The following is a 16,357-nucleotide window of genomic DNA, read 5'->3' on the forward strand; positions in this document are numbered from 1 at the left end:
TTACTTGAAATGAAAATATGTGGGATAATGTTTTCCAACCGGCTTCTATTGCTTCACCTTTTATATATAAACCTGCAATAATTTAATTTGCGTAATTGGATGAAAAGGGAAAGTGGCTCACCCCCTTTAAACCCGCACATTCACATTTTGTCAGTTACAAAAAAAAAGTATTTTAAAGAGGAAGATTATTAACATTCAGTCCAAGGCTGTCATTTACAGTTCATCTTTAGCACGGTATTGCTCTTTAGTGTCCCTGTGTGCGTAAAGGAACCAGACTTTTACGCATGGAAATAAAGACAAAAACAGTCTTGGTTCTTTTCCTCCAAATAAGAAATCCAACCCGGGATTTAAGCCTCTGAGAACGGGTTTGTAATGTCGGTCTTCCTCCCGGTGTCCATACCAAGTCGTCCCGTGCAGTACATTGGATCCCAACGTGGTGTTTGCGTACTCAGTGCGCAGAGGGAACAGGCTTTTACGCACGGAAATGATGAGGGAAAAAACTAGTCTTGTGCGTCTTTTTTCTCCTCCAAAAAAGAAATCCAACCCGGGATTTAAGCCTCTCGGGGTGGATAAAAGTCTCTCTTCCTCCCGGTGTCCCCACCAAGTCCTCCCGTACAGTAAAGTGGACCCCATAATGCCGTTGGTGTACTCTGTGCGTAAAGGAACCAGACTTTTATGGTGAGTAAAAAGACGAGAAAAACAGTCTGGTGGTTTTTTCTTTCTCCTCCCGAAAACGAAAATCCAACCCGGGATTTATGCCTCTCAGAACGGGTAAATGTCTCTCTTCCTCCCGGTGTCCCTACCAAGTCCTCCCATACAGTAAATTGGACCCCATCATGCTGTTCGTGTACTCGATTAGCGCCGCGTCCGTCTGCGTCATATTGATCTGTCCATGAAGGCCGAGCGGCGGACTTTGGGACAAATCCTCCAGCACCTCTGCGGAGGAAAGCGGGTTTCCGGTTGCGATCAGCACCTCTGCTTGTCTGTTTCCGGTGTGGCTGGACTCATCCTGGCAGCTTTTACCGGTCTTGGAGAGCACCGGGGACACGGAGGAGGAACGGTGCGTCGTTGCGCAAAGACCTCCAGCGGTGTTTCCTCCTCCTTCCTGCAGCGGCACTTTGTCCTTGTTCTGCCGCTTCAGTTTGTACCGGTGGTTCTGGAACCATATCTTCACCTGGTTGGGGCTCAGGTGGATGAGCCCGGCCAGGTGTTCCCTCTCCGGCGCGGACAGGTACTTCTGCTGCTTGAAGCGCCTCTCCAGCTCGTACACCTGCGCCTGCGAGAAGAGCACGCGCCGCTTCCTCCGCGGATTCACGTGCATGGTCACCATGGACTTGTTGCAGGGATCCATGCCGGACAAACTGCTCACCATCCCGGACATGTTCATCCCTCCCGAGGGGTTCATGAACCTGGAGACTTAGAGGAGAAACGATCGTTGATTGGATAGAAACATGGGGAAAGAAAGAACTTAAGGAAACATGATTTAAATGAGTCAAACATTGCTAATGGATTGTTTTTCTATTACATTAAAATACATGGGAAAGAAAGAAAGGTTTTGCTCAAGAAAACATCCGATACCGACATCCTGAAACCAGTCTTATCAAACATATGCTTATTATTATGAATGGATTGTTGTTCTATTAAAATAAATGGGAAAGAAAATGAAGACGGCAGTGATCAAATCCTTAAACGATTCATGTAATACTTATTAATTGTAAATTATGCCCAATTACATCTTAAGATAAGGGGAATACATTTCACTTAAATCAGTAATAATCTTAGTAGGCTATCAAACATAACAGGTATGCATATTACCATGCCTATTATGATTAGGAAACTATTTCAAGGAATCTAATCCTTAACATTTTTATGATAATAATGATGCATTTTATTTATAGAGCGCTTTCGAGACACTCAGACACTTAATATGCTTTTAAAAAAATAATTAAAACACACTTAAAATATAAAAAACACTGATTTACAGATTAAAAGCCTAACTCGAGAACACATCATTACTAACATCCTAATGGCCTTGATGAATTAAATGGCTTATTATAAATACCTGTTCAACTATAGGCTAATAAAACATTTCGGAATTAAAAGGAGGAGGAAAGGAAATACTATTATCCTTAACATGTTGCTTAAAACCCCCGGTCCTTATTACTGGATTGTTATATTTGCTTTAATTGGAAAATATTGGATTTTAAGAAATAAAGAATGTGGAAAGAACAATCATTTTACTTATAAATACATGTTTGGATTAGAAGGCAATTAACTAACTCGACTGTCCGGCAGTGGCTCAGTCAGCAGGGGCTTGGACTGGGAGCCGTTCGGTCGCCGGTTCAAGTCCCCAAACAGACCTACATATGGAGTGTGGACTGCTACTTGGAGAGGTCCCAGTTCACCTCCTGCCCTGCTGTGGTGCCCTTGAGCAACACACCGGACAACCCCCCCCCCCCCCCCCCGAGGGTTTCAACCCTCCCATTCTATCTATCTAAGGAAAGTAAAACATGAATTTAATTGAAAATATAAATGATCCCTTCTTTAAAAATGTGTGAAAACACCTACTCTCCCCCTAACTGACGGCAACACAAGTCAGACATTATGCAATTAAAATAAAGTAGAGAGACAATAAGTGTGGCTTGATATTGAGTAAGAAAAAGGTTGATAATCGCAGTGAGAATGGAATGTGGAGAGCATTTCTCCGCGATCCCAACGTCAGCGAGCTCTATGCAAGTTTACGGGACGCCCTGAGAGTTGAACATCGACGCTAAAGGGCCCCCCACTGCGTGTGATAGTGACGCCAAGGGATCCTGACTTAACGTCCCTATAGTACGAGTTGGGAGTGAGAATGTGTTGGAAAACATTATGGTCTGGATTCTTTAAAGCAGGGGTGTCGAACTCAATTTCATCTCGGGCCACATCAGCATCATGGTCGCACTCAAAGGGCCGGTGTTATATACATACAAAAAATACATATATAAATATTTAATACATTTAAAAGAATGTATTATATTACATTATTGCCGTCTGCATTGGATTATTATCGGATAGGGTAATAACTTAAGTCTCTTCAGTGAGAATGTCACAAAATGATTTAAAAAGAAAAACCAAATTCTGGAAAAAAAGTCAAAATAAAATAACTGACATTTTGGATTCTGAGAAGAAAAGTCAAACTTGAGATGCATTGTGGGACATGTAGTTTATGGGCAACGTGCTTCTGTAAAGTAGCATGTAACCGTTGGTAAACATATTATATTCTTTGCAGGCTCTTGTGGGGCCACATCAAATGAAGTCACGGGCCGGATTTGGCCCCCGGGCCAAATGACACCCCCTGCTTTAAAGGCTTTTAACACATGTTAGTTTGAATTAGAAAACGAGTGCCTTTAAGGAGGAATTAAAGGGAAGAGAAAGGGAATTATATAACCTTTAAAAACGAGTAATAATCACATCGTTGAACATTATCTTAGTTAAATAAATCGTGTTATACTTTTGTTAATTAGGAAACAATTATGGATAAAGAACTCAATCAAACATCTTCTGTAAAGCCTTTTAGATGATGGGTATTGGAGGATGTAATGCTTTTATATATTTAAGGATTAAATAAAGGGACAAATTAATTATATGTTTCGAACAATCAGACTGTTTGCTTGGCCCGACTTACTTAATGTAGCATTATAACATCGACATGCCTAGACCCTAACCCCACATCTCATTCGTAAGTATTTATTTAATATGCATCTATAGGAGGATATTCTGTAACCTCGGGCACTTTATTTACTCCTTGCACTTTCTGGTTGGATGCAAAGTGCACTATTTTAATCTAATCTTAATATAACAGAGGATGGTTATTCATTGTGAGTTTCGAAACAAAGGATGTTAGATTTCAGACAGGTAAATGCATTTAATGCCTTTTTATTAATACGTATTTTTTATTAGGAAACGATGCGATTTGAAATTAAATCAGACATTTTAGTGAAAATATTTCAATCTTCAAAATAATGTACGGATAATTGAGTGACTTTAATTAAAGTATTAAAGTGCTGTTCTTCTGTACACCTTTATATTAAAAGAGATTAAGCATTTAAAGAAATGTTGGAGCACCAGACACACTGGTACTCTCTGTGATCATTAATAATACGTTTTTAGAACCACAGAAACTTTTGAAATTATCTATTTATTAGTATCACTTTTTATTCATCGTCTTATTTCATTTCACTGCTGCTCAGAATATTCATACTTCATACTTTTCAAATCAAAGTTTAACTGCATTGTGAAAAGGCCTGTTTGTAGTGTATAATAGTAGAAATACAGATATTATATAAAATATAAAGAACGCTTCAGTTTGGACACGTTTTGGGAACATTACGCGTGTTTCCATCGTGCGTAAAAGCGCTTTTTAAAACCTCAGATTTAAAATAAAGTTATATTTAAAGCTGCTCTCACTGGTCTGGTTTCGGGCTCACATGGATTAGCCTCTTGATAAATGGTGAGGCTATAAAAACACCTAGATAAAGATCAATATGACAACATATATAGAATCCTAATGATTGTGTTAATACATAATCGATACAATACAACAACACAACAACACGTGCCACCGTTCATTTTCTTCTGTCATGTTGACTTGCCCTCCGATCTAAAATACTAAACGCTGCTCTGACTGGTTTGGTTTGGTGCTCCGGGTTGCTGTACCAGGCCAACACACATTACGCGTGGTTCCATCGTGCGTAAAAGCGCATAATCTTCCTTTTAAACCCAGAGATGTAAAGAAAGGTCGGGGCTCCACGCGGCTGCAAAAACCTGAGATATAAATACAAGTAAACTTGTATTTCAATCTGCTCTTACTTGTCTGGTACCGGGGCTCCGGGGTGCTGTACCAGGCCGCCCCGCCTCCGCGCACCGTCTCCTGGTAGGACGGCAAGTCTCCCACGGTGCCGATCCCTCCGCCGCAGAAGCCTCCAACGGCCCCGGAGAACTGCGGCACTCCCGCGGGGACGTGGTGGTGGTGGTGGTGATACGGTCCCCCTGGTCCCACTGCTGCTGCTGAGGAAGAGGAGGAGGAGGGTGAGGATGAAGAGGAGGACATGTGGTGATGGTGGTGGTGGTGGTGATGGAGGTGCTGCTGCGTACCGGGCTGAGAGACTTGAGGCTGCCGGTAAGAGAGGCTCCCCGCCGCGGCTTCCATCCCGCCGAACCTCCGGTAACTTTCCTCCATGGGGCTCAAAATGTCGCTGACTGAGAATGGGGTGGAGGTGGAGGTGGAGTGTTTGGGGCTGAATGACATGGTGCGCTCTGCCTGGATGTGACGGGGGTTTTGTCCCGGAGACTCCCTCCCTCCCTCCGGTTCTTCTTCTGCTGCTGCTGCTGCGTCCCGGGGAGGAAATACAGCTGACCGGGAGGAGCTGTGCTTAACTCCGAGAGGCGGAGCGACACCGACAATAGAGAGCTGGCATTACAGAGGTGAGAGGAGGAAAATGGATTGGACCTACTTTCTTTCTTTCTTCTTCTTCCGCGGATGTGTTTGGTTTGTGAGATTTGGAACAAAATACACATACACTCCAATATTCAGTATCTTAATTATTGGCATCGAGATGTACCAAAAGTAAAAGTACTCGTTGTGAATCATATTATATCGTACACTTACTTTCTACTGCTTCTGTTGTTTTGTTTTCAGTAACTTTAAAAGAGGTGAACTTTCTTTCTTCTTCTTCCGCGGATTATTTGATTTGTGATTTGGACCAAAATGACACGAGGAGGCACAACATACACTCCAATATTCAGTATCTTAAGTATTGGCATCGAGATGTGCCAAAAGTACTCGTTGTTAATGGCCCATTTCAGAATCATATATTAAATGTGTGGACCTACTTTCTTTCTTTCTTCTTCTTCCGCGGATGTATTTGTTTCGTGAGGTTTGGATCTAAATAAAAGGAGGCACAAAATACAACAAGAAGTTGAAGTGTCAAAAACTAATCGTAAAAATACTCTGTTACAAATAAACTCCAATATTCGATATTTTACTCAAGTATTGGCATCAAAATATATTAAAAAGTAAAACTCGTTATGCGTAATGGCGTCAGTCATACAAAAATAAGCAGTTATGAAAGTTGTATTTGTATTTATTTTAGTATTTTTTTGAACTTTTATTGTTTGTAAAAGTAGTTTATTATACATTCAAACTTGCTGTCCGTATTTGTATTAATTTTGACCTCTTTTCACTAATTTCCCCATTTTGCGCACAAGGCACTTTCATATCCAATTACGCATGGATGGAGTTGAATGAACCCGCAGTTATATTCCCTTTTTCTAATAACTTACTTAAGTTTTAATTTATTGTTTTGTTTATAGGAGTTTCGAAAGTTGAGTTCAAAAAATATATTTTAAAACGCAGATTCAGTGTTTTTTGTAAATTAACACTCAATTTTACGATGTTACATTTACCATCTTACACTTTATTCATGATAGTAACAAATTATAAAGGTGTTATTCATGTTTAATATGCATGTCTCTTTTTCTGACAAAAGTGGAAATTAACTCACTTTTCGATTCAGAAAAAGTCAAAACTGCGAGAATTTCTTGATTTTAACCTCAAAATTATATATTTTTCATAATTTTTTATTTATTAAGAAACAACAAATAATGGGATCGTATTATACATTAATTAAATCACAGGAAAATAAATTATGGGTATTTTTAAGCCCATAAAATCAAACAATGACATTAATTAAAGTTAAAGCAACATACCTCGTGTTTCGTTAATTTAAACCTTTCTCTCAAACTTTTTAACTTTCAATATGAATTTAATTACTTTAATATATTTTATCCTCCATAATTGTAATAATAAATAATTCCTCTCTTCTAGCTGTATTTTCTGAGCATCCAAACATATTTCCTGCATGTTCCTCTTTAATTAATAAATCAATAAAAACATTATAATAAATATAATGCACCTGCAGGCCGAGCAGCCAATCACCTGCTGACCTGTGCGTCACGTCACCTTACGTCACCTAACGTCACCTAACGTCACCCCACGTGCTCTCTCGGTACTGATTATAAACGGGTCTCTGTTTCTCTCTCCGGAGCTCCAGAGGACCGGGCGGGACCTCCGCGGATCTGCAGCCGGGATCAGAGCTGCTTCTGCGGGCAGAGAGGAGAGGAAACCCCGCCGGAGAGGACCGGGAGCACCGGGAGAAAAACAGCTGATTGTTACAGGTGTTTAATATAGAAAGTCTACTATTTATTACAGCCGATATTATAAGACATCTATATTATTGTTAGGCCTTAGTTTGTGATGGTATAATACAGAATTATTCTTAATATTCCCTTACGGTGTAATGGCTATTCATAACGAATTTAAGTGGAATTAATTGTACTAAAGTCGTGTTGTGCTTAATATAAAGACACCGTTTTAATTTAATTTACCCAAAAGGCGATTTTAACTCTTATAATATCCCTTAATTAAGGTACTTGAACTCTTTATCTAGTCCCCTTTACTGTTTAATGCCTTTATTACAAACTACGGCTTTTATCCAGTATTCCTAAAAAGTGTAATGTATTTAATAATGAGTTTTCTTTCAATTTAAAATATTTTCCTGTAAAAACATGTAAAAAATATGCAGAAAAAATATAAATTCAGGTCTTTATTTTCCTTTAAAAGCAGGGGGGTGAAATACACAGAGGGCCAAAATAAAAAAAAATGGGTACTCGAGGGCCGGACTGGTTCAATGTGTATTGCAGAACTTATTGAAATGAACTTATTGCACATATTAAACCTGGAACTAACAAAGCTTAAATAATTGCCTATAAAAACAACATTAAATAATCAGCTGCATTCATTTCTCATGGCTCTATCTGCAGCTTCTCAGAGTCACTTCTTATGAGCACATTTCCCCACAGGCCAACAACAGCTTCAACAAAACTATTCCCTCAAAGAGAAAACAAACATGCCCTGCTGTCGTGAGAGAAAGTGCAGAAGGAAACATCCATTAAAGTCAGCGTGCTGCTCTGAGATGCTAGCTCAGATACTTGGCGTCTCATCTTGGGAGCAAGGTCATCAATGTTTGGGCTCTGAGCGGAGGAGACCCTCAGGATGGAGTGAAGGTGTGCGTGCAATATACCGGCGAGCCAGATCTAATAGGAATTAGAAATTATCCTGCGGGCCGAAATGAAATCCACCACGGCCCTGATTTGGCCCGCGGGCCTTGAGTTTGACACACGTGTGTTTAAAATGCTCCATTCTTGCTCACTAAATGCCGCTTCGTTGTATCGTGTTAGCTGTGATTCATCCCGTCTAGTGTTTTCATTGTTTACAGATCTTTTCTCACGGCCAACTTTTATATTTTAACTTTCTATTTTGAGATGTTTATAATTTGTATATATGTGTATTTTCTACAGTTTTTGTTATGTCTAATTATGTGCAAACTTAGTTTTACATGCTGCTGTAACTAAAACCTGTCGGCATTAATAAAGTATATGTTATCTGAACTCTCCTATAATCTGAGTCTGGAGGTCATTTCGTCTTTTGCGTCTTTAATTAAGAAAAACCACCGAAGAAGAGTTTCCTGCCTGACGGTCTTTAGGCGCTGATCTTTATTCTACTCGCATGCATTCATAACATTTAAAAATGTAGGTCTTTCATGAAATAGATAGACAGCTACAGTTTGAAAACATTATCTAATCGAGTTAAAGTCTTACTTACATACCTATTCATTAGATAGCGCGCTGTATCTGCCACGGACTGACCGTTTCATGTGTTCGTTACAAAAAGACTAGTTTCCCCCCCCCCCCATCATTTCCGTGCGTAGAAGTCTGTTTCCTCTGCGCTCTGAGCACACACACACCACACCGGGGTCCGGTTTACTGCACGGGACGACTTGGTAGGGACACCGGGAGGACACCGGGAGGACACCGGGAGGAAGACAGACATTACGAACCCGCGCTCCGAGGCATCAATCCCGGGTTGGATTTCTTTCTTGGAGGAAAAGCACCAGACGGGGTTTCTTGTTAAAAAGAAAGAGGTTGCTATGGAGACAGGTGGTGGCGGGAGAGAGCACCAGGAGGCCTCGGTGTCATACCGGTCAGAACAAGCAGTCCGTCGGACAGGCTTCGGGACATACGGGCATCTAACGGGACAGACCAACAACAACAACAACAACACATTTACTTTTGCTCAGAACATAATACTTCACTTCAATGTAACATGTTATTAAGGACATGTATGTTGTATTTGTCAGACAGTTTATAGATGTGTATCTTCACGGTCATCTGTATATTCTTCTTACTCTCTAATGCTGCTTTATTTCTATTTCTATTTTGAGATGTTTCTATTTTAGTTCTGCTGCTGCAACATCATGAATGACCTTCTCTACTTCAGACCTCTGCAGATGCTCCTCAGGTAGCAACACCTGTGTCTTCAACAGGTCTCTGACGGGGGGGGGGGACACACACACACACACACACACACACTAAACTATGTAACCCCCCTTTAATGGTTCCTGCTTCCTTTCAGTCCCTCAGACCCTCTTCAGGTTAATCCCCGAGCAGCCGGGCCCTGAACGCCTCTTGAGATTGGGGGAGATGGGGGGGGGGGGGGTATTCAGACCACCTGGCTCCTGAGACCCCCCCCCTCTAACTCCCCCTCTGGGGTCCACATACTGAAGTCTTCTCTTGAGAACTGAGTCCAGAACCTTTATTTGATTTTCAGTTTTCTATCTTTTTGTCCTTTTTGTCCCGTGTTGTCCCGTGTTGTCTTTCCTGTCTTCATCGGGGTCTTTTGGGTGTGTGTGTCTTGTTGTTTCTCAGTCGGACTTCTTTCTGTCTTCATTCCGTCTTCCTGTCCGTCTCTCGTGTTGTCTCTCTTCTCGTCAGCAGTGTGACGAGTTGTGTTTCACTTTGAGTCTGTGGCCGGATGACCCCGGTCTGAAAGAGGTTTAGTGCCATCTGTGTGTCCTCCAGAGGGAGTTCTACACATCAAATATAGATGGCTGCAGAGTCTCAGTAACTTGGTGCAACACATATATATATATATATATATATATATATACATATATATATAATACATTTGATTTGCTGATATGTATTAAAGTCTTCCTGTGATATTTCTCTGAACAACAAATGACAGTGAGGTTATTTCTTGTGTGTGTGTGTGTGTGTGTGTGTGTGTGTGTGTGTGTGTGTGTGTGTGTGTGTGTGTGTGTGTGTGTGTGTGGATAAAGGCTCTGTGTTGTCCCGGTTACAGAGAGGTCAAAGAAGTTCTTCAGAAATCATTCAGACTGAAGGTCGACCAGGTCAAGTAGTGTGTGTGTGTCACTGTGTGTGTGTGTGTGTGTGTCACTGGGTGTGAGCGTGTGCATTATAATGATGTGCGTGTGTTAAAATGCGTCAAATCTATTTGTTGTGTTGGTAAAGTGTGTGTCATGTGACTTCACCCAAATGCACACACTGATTTGATTGGATGTCTTTCAACCTATCACTGTGTTCCACATGATATAAAATGGACTCCAGTAGAGCCACGCCCCCTTTTCAGTCAACATGGCCGACTTTGAGGCGATGAGGAAGTTCAAGCACCTTTTTAACCTGTTGAGCCCCGAGTCTGTTTCTCAGGTCTCAGGCTCCAACTGGACATCCCAGAACACATGAGGAGCGATGGCGAGATGGAGCTTTGCAGCCAGTTGGTTCGCTACAGGCTCCATCTCACGAGGCTCCATCTCACGAGGCTCCACCTCACGAGGCTTCATCTCACGAGGCTCCATCTCACGAGGCTCCATCTGAGGCGGCTCCACCTCACGAGGCTCCACCTCACGAGGCGGCTCCATCTCACGAGGCTCCATCTCACGAGGCTCCACCTCACGAGGCTCCACCTGACGAGGCTCCACCTCACGAGGCTCCACCTCACGAGGCTCCACCTCACGAGGCGGCTCCATCTCACGAGGCTCCATCTCACGAGGCTCCACCTCACGAGGCTCCACCTCACGAGGCTCCACCTCACGAGGCTCCACCTCACGAGGCTCCACCTCACGAGGCTCCACCTCACGAGGCTCCACCTCACGAGGCTCCACCTCACGAGGCGGCTCCATCTCACGAGGCTCCATCTGACGAGGCTCCACCTCACGAGGCTCCACCTCACGAGGCTCCACCTCACGAGGCTCCACCTCACGAGGCTCCACCTCACGAGGCTCCATCTCACGAGGCTCCATCTGACGAGGCTCCATCTCACGAGGCTCCATCTCACGAGGCTCCATCTGACGAGGCTCCATCTCACTCGCGAGGCTCCATCTCGCGAGGCTTAATCTGAACACGAACCCCCTGCTGGTCAAAGTGTGTACAACAGGCAGATTGGACATCTCTACAGTGTGCTGTATCTCATACCGAGTTCCCATTGAGTAAAGCCTTAGAATAACTCTAAACAACGAACATTAAATCATATTTTCATGTCAACAATATTGTATTTATTCCAGTTGAATGATTGTGATTGAAAATCCTAAGGAGGCTGCTAAACATTGCAAAGAGGGATTTGTATTTCTTAATAATTTTCATAAACTTAACCATGTTGTAGCCGGAGAAAGGCTAAACCATACCAAAGACTATTTATTAACTACATCATCTCATTTAGCTGTAGCTTTATTTATTCATTTATTTATTCATGTTTTTATTCCTACATTTATTTATGCTTGTATTTATTTATACTTATGACATGTTCCGACCTCTATGAGAGTGAGGGTCTGAGCTCTCTTGATTCCATCGTGTCACCGGGCCCGGGTACAGGAGGGGTAATATGGATCTTATTATACATCCATGGCAGGGTTTCCGCTAGGATTTTTTCTCGCCGGTCAAATGTCCGGGCAGAATTTATTTTACCGGACTAATTTGAAACTTACCGGTCATATTTCAATAATAATAATAGTTGTGTAGCAGAGTTTCCGTTAGCAGGTAATTACCGGACTATGAGCAGATATGCTTCAGTTTAAAACTCAGTTCACGGGCTCATTTTTATATTGCTTCAGTTTATAATCGTAACAGATCGAAAAATTCAGATTCATTTTTCAATAAATGATTCCACAAACAACAAACAACATAATTATTACATTCAAACAAACTACTTGTAGTAGATAACGTACATTATTCAAAAGTTTACATCAACTTTGAATAATAACACGGGAGAAACGGATCCTCTCTCTCTCTCTCTCTCCCTCTCCCTCTCTCTCTCCCTCTCCCTCTCTCTCTCCCTCTCTCTCTCTCTCTCTCTCCCTCCCTCCCTCTCTCCTGACAGCCCGTCAGTTTCTCAAGCAGCTCCTGCAGCTCGCTAAACAGAGGGCGGGGCTTCAGGTGATCATGCAGAGCTGCGTGTCTCGGTCAGACTCAGCAGCTGATCTGATCTCTCTCGCGTCCGGTTACACTTCACTCGCGTTCATGTCCATATGGATCAGATCCAGCTCTCCTGATCGGCCTTTATAGAGAGCACCGATCAAACTATTAAGAGTGAATATCGGCCGATAATGACCGGCGGCCGATCGATCGGAGCCTCCCTAATTATTACCAGACATGTTGACCGGTTTCGAATTTACCGGTTTTTAATAAATTTTACCAGCTAAAAACCGGTAATTACCGGCTAACGGAAACCCTGATCCATGGGTATTATGAGCGTTGTGGTTCAACGGTTCAACCGATCTGAATCGCTTCCTGAAGCAGTCACGTGGTATCGACAGGCAGCGAGGCTTCGTTTGTCATCGATGACGTCACTGGCCCAAAACGATACAAGCGTCGATACGTGCTTCCCAAAAAGCTTCGGGGATTACTCGACACACGCTCCGAAGCCTCGGCGCAATACGTAACATCACTACAAATGACCATATCTTCCCTTCTGAAAGGGTTAAATGAATAATCTTTCTTCTCAAAGTAATGATGAACCTCTGAGTTGGATGTAGAAAAGTCAGAATCAATATAGATGTTTTTTATTTTAAAGACAATTCAGATTGAACATGGTAAAAAACTGTAAATTATAGTGTCCGTCCAAACATATGTTGTACTTATAGTGAAAACTAACCTTGGATGATGGTAAGGTAGACTAAAAGCTTTAGGAATCCAAAGTACAACATATAATAAGTACCTTGTATCCAGATTGATGCAAAACAAGTGATATTTGACCTTTTTAGAGAGGTTTAGCAACAAAAACCACTTCTGGGGTCATTTGGGTGGATTTTCCATATCTCTGGCCCCCCTGGTCGATTTTGCTGATCTCTTTCTAAAGGCCCTGACACACCAACCGGACTTTGGGAGTCAGAGGCCGTCAGAGGCAGTCGGGCATTCGCGGCGCCCTACTCAGGTTGGTGTGTCCCGCACCGTCGTTGCTTTACGGCACATTTTAACACCTGTTGAATCGGCCGCGGGAGGCCAAAGAAAGTCGGGACAAAGAAATCACTCTGATTGGCTGTTCAGCTTAGCGAGTCAGTGCATGAGAAGTGAAGCGGAAGTGAGGGACCAAAACAAACGATTAAGAAGGCACACACAGACGGCTAATCTTTTTCTTTTTCATCTCACCTGGACGCAAGAGTTTCTTTTTTATGTTTACATGTTTTCGATCGACGAGAGAGAGTGAAAATGGAACCCAGACGGTATTTGTTGTTTGTTTATATCACGCGGCCTGTTCTTCTTCTCTCGGTGTATAGTCTGTCTTCCGGTTGTTGCCTCTTTTGAATGACGAATACACACTACCGCCGCCTGCTGGTAAGGAGAGTTATTGCCACTCGTCGACTGAAGTCTTTGCGGTGTGTTCGTAGGCGGGCGGCATAGCCGACATAGCGGACGCAAAAGTCGGGACGCCTTCGGTACGCATTCTTTGGTCTCAGGTTGGTGTGTAGCGGTCTTAACCGTCAGAGCCAATGGAATCGAGGGAAAGTTCCACACACACACACAGGTTACCAAATAAGTAGTGAGAGAGACGCATGGCAAAACCGGAAGCTGCGCTAACCTCTGGTGGCTACCATTAGCAGCTAATTGTTCTTCTCCGATTTTTGCATAAAAATGGAATTATGGATTATCAATCATTTTTTAAAAGCGACGGACACATTGCTATAACCCAGGGGTCGGCAACAGGCGGACCGCGGTCCGGATCCGGACCCAGACGCCGACATATACGGACCCGGAGCTATAATTAATACATTAATAGGGGATTTTTCGGCGCCTCCCGCTTTTTTAACGCTGATTTGGGTGACTTGTGTAATTCGTGGAGAACCGAAGAGTTTTCGTTTTGGGGGTGGGGGGGAGGGAGTCCGTCCGACAGACGGTCAACTTCTCACTTCAAAAAAGAAGAAGAAATCTAGACCGCAAAAATAATTAAACAAGCGAGTACCTGTTTTTCCTGGCCAAGGACAGGTTCATGAACACAACACGAGCGTAACGTGTCTTCACGTGGTATATGTCTCGTCTGAAAGGAGTGCTGAGCACCGGAACGCCGCTCCAGCCCTTAACATATTGCAATACCCATAAGGAGCCGTACACATGCCGCAGTGTTTGCGTGGCTGTGTCTTCAGTTGTAAGCACAGTGGCGATCTGTTGTTATTAGCATCTGGTTAGCTAGCTATGCTAACGGGTTTAAAGAGCTTTTCTACAACCAGGTGGAAGAGAGCTCTCTATGAGAGGCTCAAATAGCCTCAGCTCAGCGAGGTTAAGGCACACCTTGATATGATCATTATAGTTATTAATGAGACTAAATGAAAAACAGGTATAAAATACTATATGACAGCAACAAAAAAGTTGTTAAAAATAACAAGAATAGAGTTTAAAAGGGGAGTGATTTGTAAAATATCCAAAAAGGAAAATATGCTACAGTTCTCTTCCATATGGGTGTTGAGAGATGTATCCATAGATCTCTTAATGTTGCTCTCAAAGTGCACCACATTGATGCATTTAACTTCAATATTTAAACATTACACATATCCACAGTATTTAAGTAATGTTAATTGACAATAAATATTGTTGTTTTTGAATTGTACTTTCTTTATTTGATTGGCAGTCAGTTGTTGATTACATGCAGACGTTGATAAAGCTCCAGGTCACTTCAATATATATATCACACTAATTCATGAAGCAACTTAGACATTTTGATGTTCCGGACCTTTGCATGGGGAGATTTTCTCTAACTGGACCTCGTTGAATTTTAGTTGAAGACCCCTGCTATAACCTATGGATTAACCTTCAGCCGCGTTTTTTCTCGTTTTAATGGCATTGAACACGACTTTTGATCAGAATAGCAGCTAAGGTGAGCATATCTCCGTGTTCTGGTACCTAAAGCTACTCGTGTGTTGTCTGTATTTGCTTCCCCTGTCACGAGTTCTGATCGCTCAGTGATGATCCTTATATTTCTATAATCTGTGGACTCTCAGGATGTCATCTTGTTTGTGCAGATCCAATAAGTATATCGATCAGTGTAGCTAGAGTTCTGTGCTAACGGCCTTAAGATTGTTTCGCTCGTGGCTAATTCAGAGGCTCGGCGTTAGCTTTGTGGTTTTAAAAAAAAAAAAAAAATCTGTTAGCTGAGTTTCTTCCCGTTACATGGATATAAAACATTCATAGTTCATTGAATATTAAGATGCCCTCAAACGCTGTTTCCTGCAGGTGACGCGTTCCCCCCCCCCTGGTATCGGGGGTGCGGTGTAGAAGAGGTTAAATGTGTTAAATAATACAAAGTACATATGCAATGTGTTTTAAAGTCACATCGGACCTGTGTGAAGTGATATTTCTGAATAATCTGCAATGGACTTTGAAGTGCTTCATGTATGTTATATCACTTTTTTACAAACCTACTTAAAGACTTAGAAGTGACCTCAGTGACTTGAACATTGAAGTGTTACCAACAGATCAAAGTTTAGATCCCAGTGAAGCGGCTGCTAGAGGTCAGACATGTGCTCTGTTGCACCTTCAACCTCAAACATGATGATATCCTGAACATCGCCGCAGGATGAGAAGTTCAACTCTCTGCAGGAAGAAGGCGTTGAATCTGACCCTGGCATCTGAACTCAGATGCCTTGGTTGCTGATTGGCTAATGGTTACTCAAGCCAACACATCGTTATGACATCATAAAGTGGCCAAAATCTGATCAGCTCATTTTCAGACAGGTTTTCAGAAATGGATCAAAAAGAGAGAGAATCTTTGTTCCTGAAACTTTCTGAAAAGCACAGAGATGATAGTCTTTGCAGACCAGTTACATGAATACAAACCTATATAACAAACTACAGGAGAGGGAAAACCCCAAAAAGCACAATAGGGTCTCTTTAATGTGTCTAAACTTTATACACAAATTGGTGTGCAAAAGTAATGTAAAGAAACGAGTTAAGTAACAAGTTACTTTATGTAGAG

The 16,357-nt window shown here is 42.2% G+C and overlaps 1 protein-coding gene across 1 annotated transcript; it reads right to left on the reverse strand.

The window, feature by feature from the left end:
- Window positions 1-444: 444 nt before the first annotated feature.
- LOC117444141 (homeobox protein Nkx-2.4-like) lies at window positions 445-5,373 on the reverse strand. The gene is made up of 2 exons (XM_034079838.2): window positions 4,849-5,373; window positions 445-1,416 (listed from the first exon to the last, which is right to left on the reverse strand). The coding sequence occupies exons 1-2, from the start codon at window positions 5,285-5,287 to the stop codon at window positions 800-802; spliced, it is 1,056 nt and encodes a 351-aa protein (XP_033935729.1). The 5' UTR covers window positions 5,288-5,373; the 3' UTR covers window positions 445-799.
- Window positions 5,374-16,357: the final 10,984 nt, after the last annotated feature.

The sequence above is a fragment of the Pseudochaenichthys georgianus genome, unplaced genomic scaffold (genome assembly GCF_902827115.2).
Source record: "Pseudochaenichthys georgianus unplaced genomic scaffold, fPseGeo1.2 scaffold_741_arrow_ctg1, whole genome shotgun sequence".
NCBI classification, from domain to species: domain Eukaryota; kingdom Metazoa; phylum Chordata; class Actinopteri; order Perciformes; family Channichthyidae; genus Pseudochaenichthys; species Pseudochaenichthys georgianus.

What these genes read in the sequence shown, in the direction of transcription:
- LOC117444141 (XM_034079838.2), bottom strand. Translation starts at nt 5,287, where the DNA reads ATGTCATTCAGCCCCAAACACTCCACCTCCACCTCCACCCCATTCTCA. An exon ending in GGAGCCCCGGTACCAGACAA is followed by an intron (nt 1,417 to 4,848) that starts GTAAGAGCAGAT and finishes TTCTCCTCTAAG; the next exon opens with TCTCCAGGTTCATGAACCCC.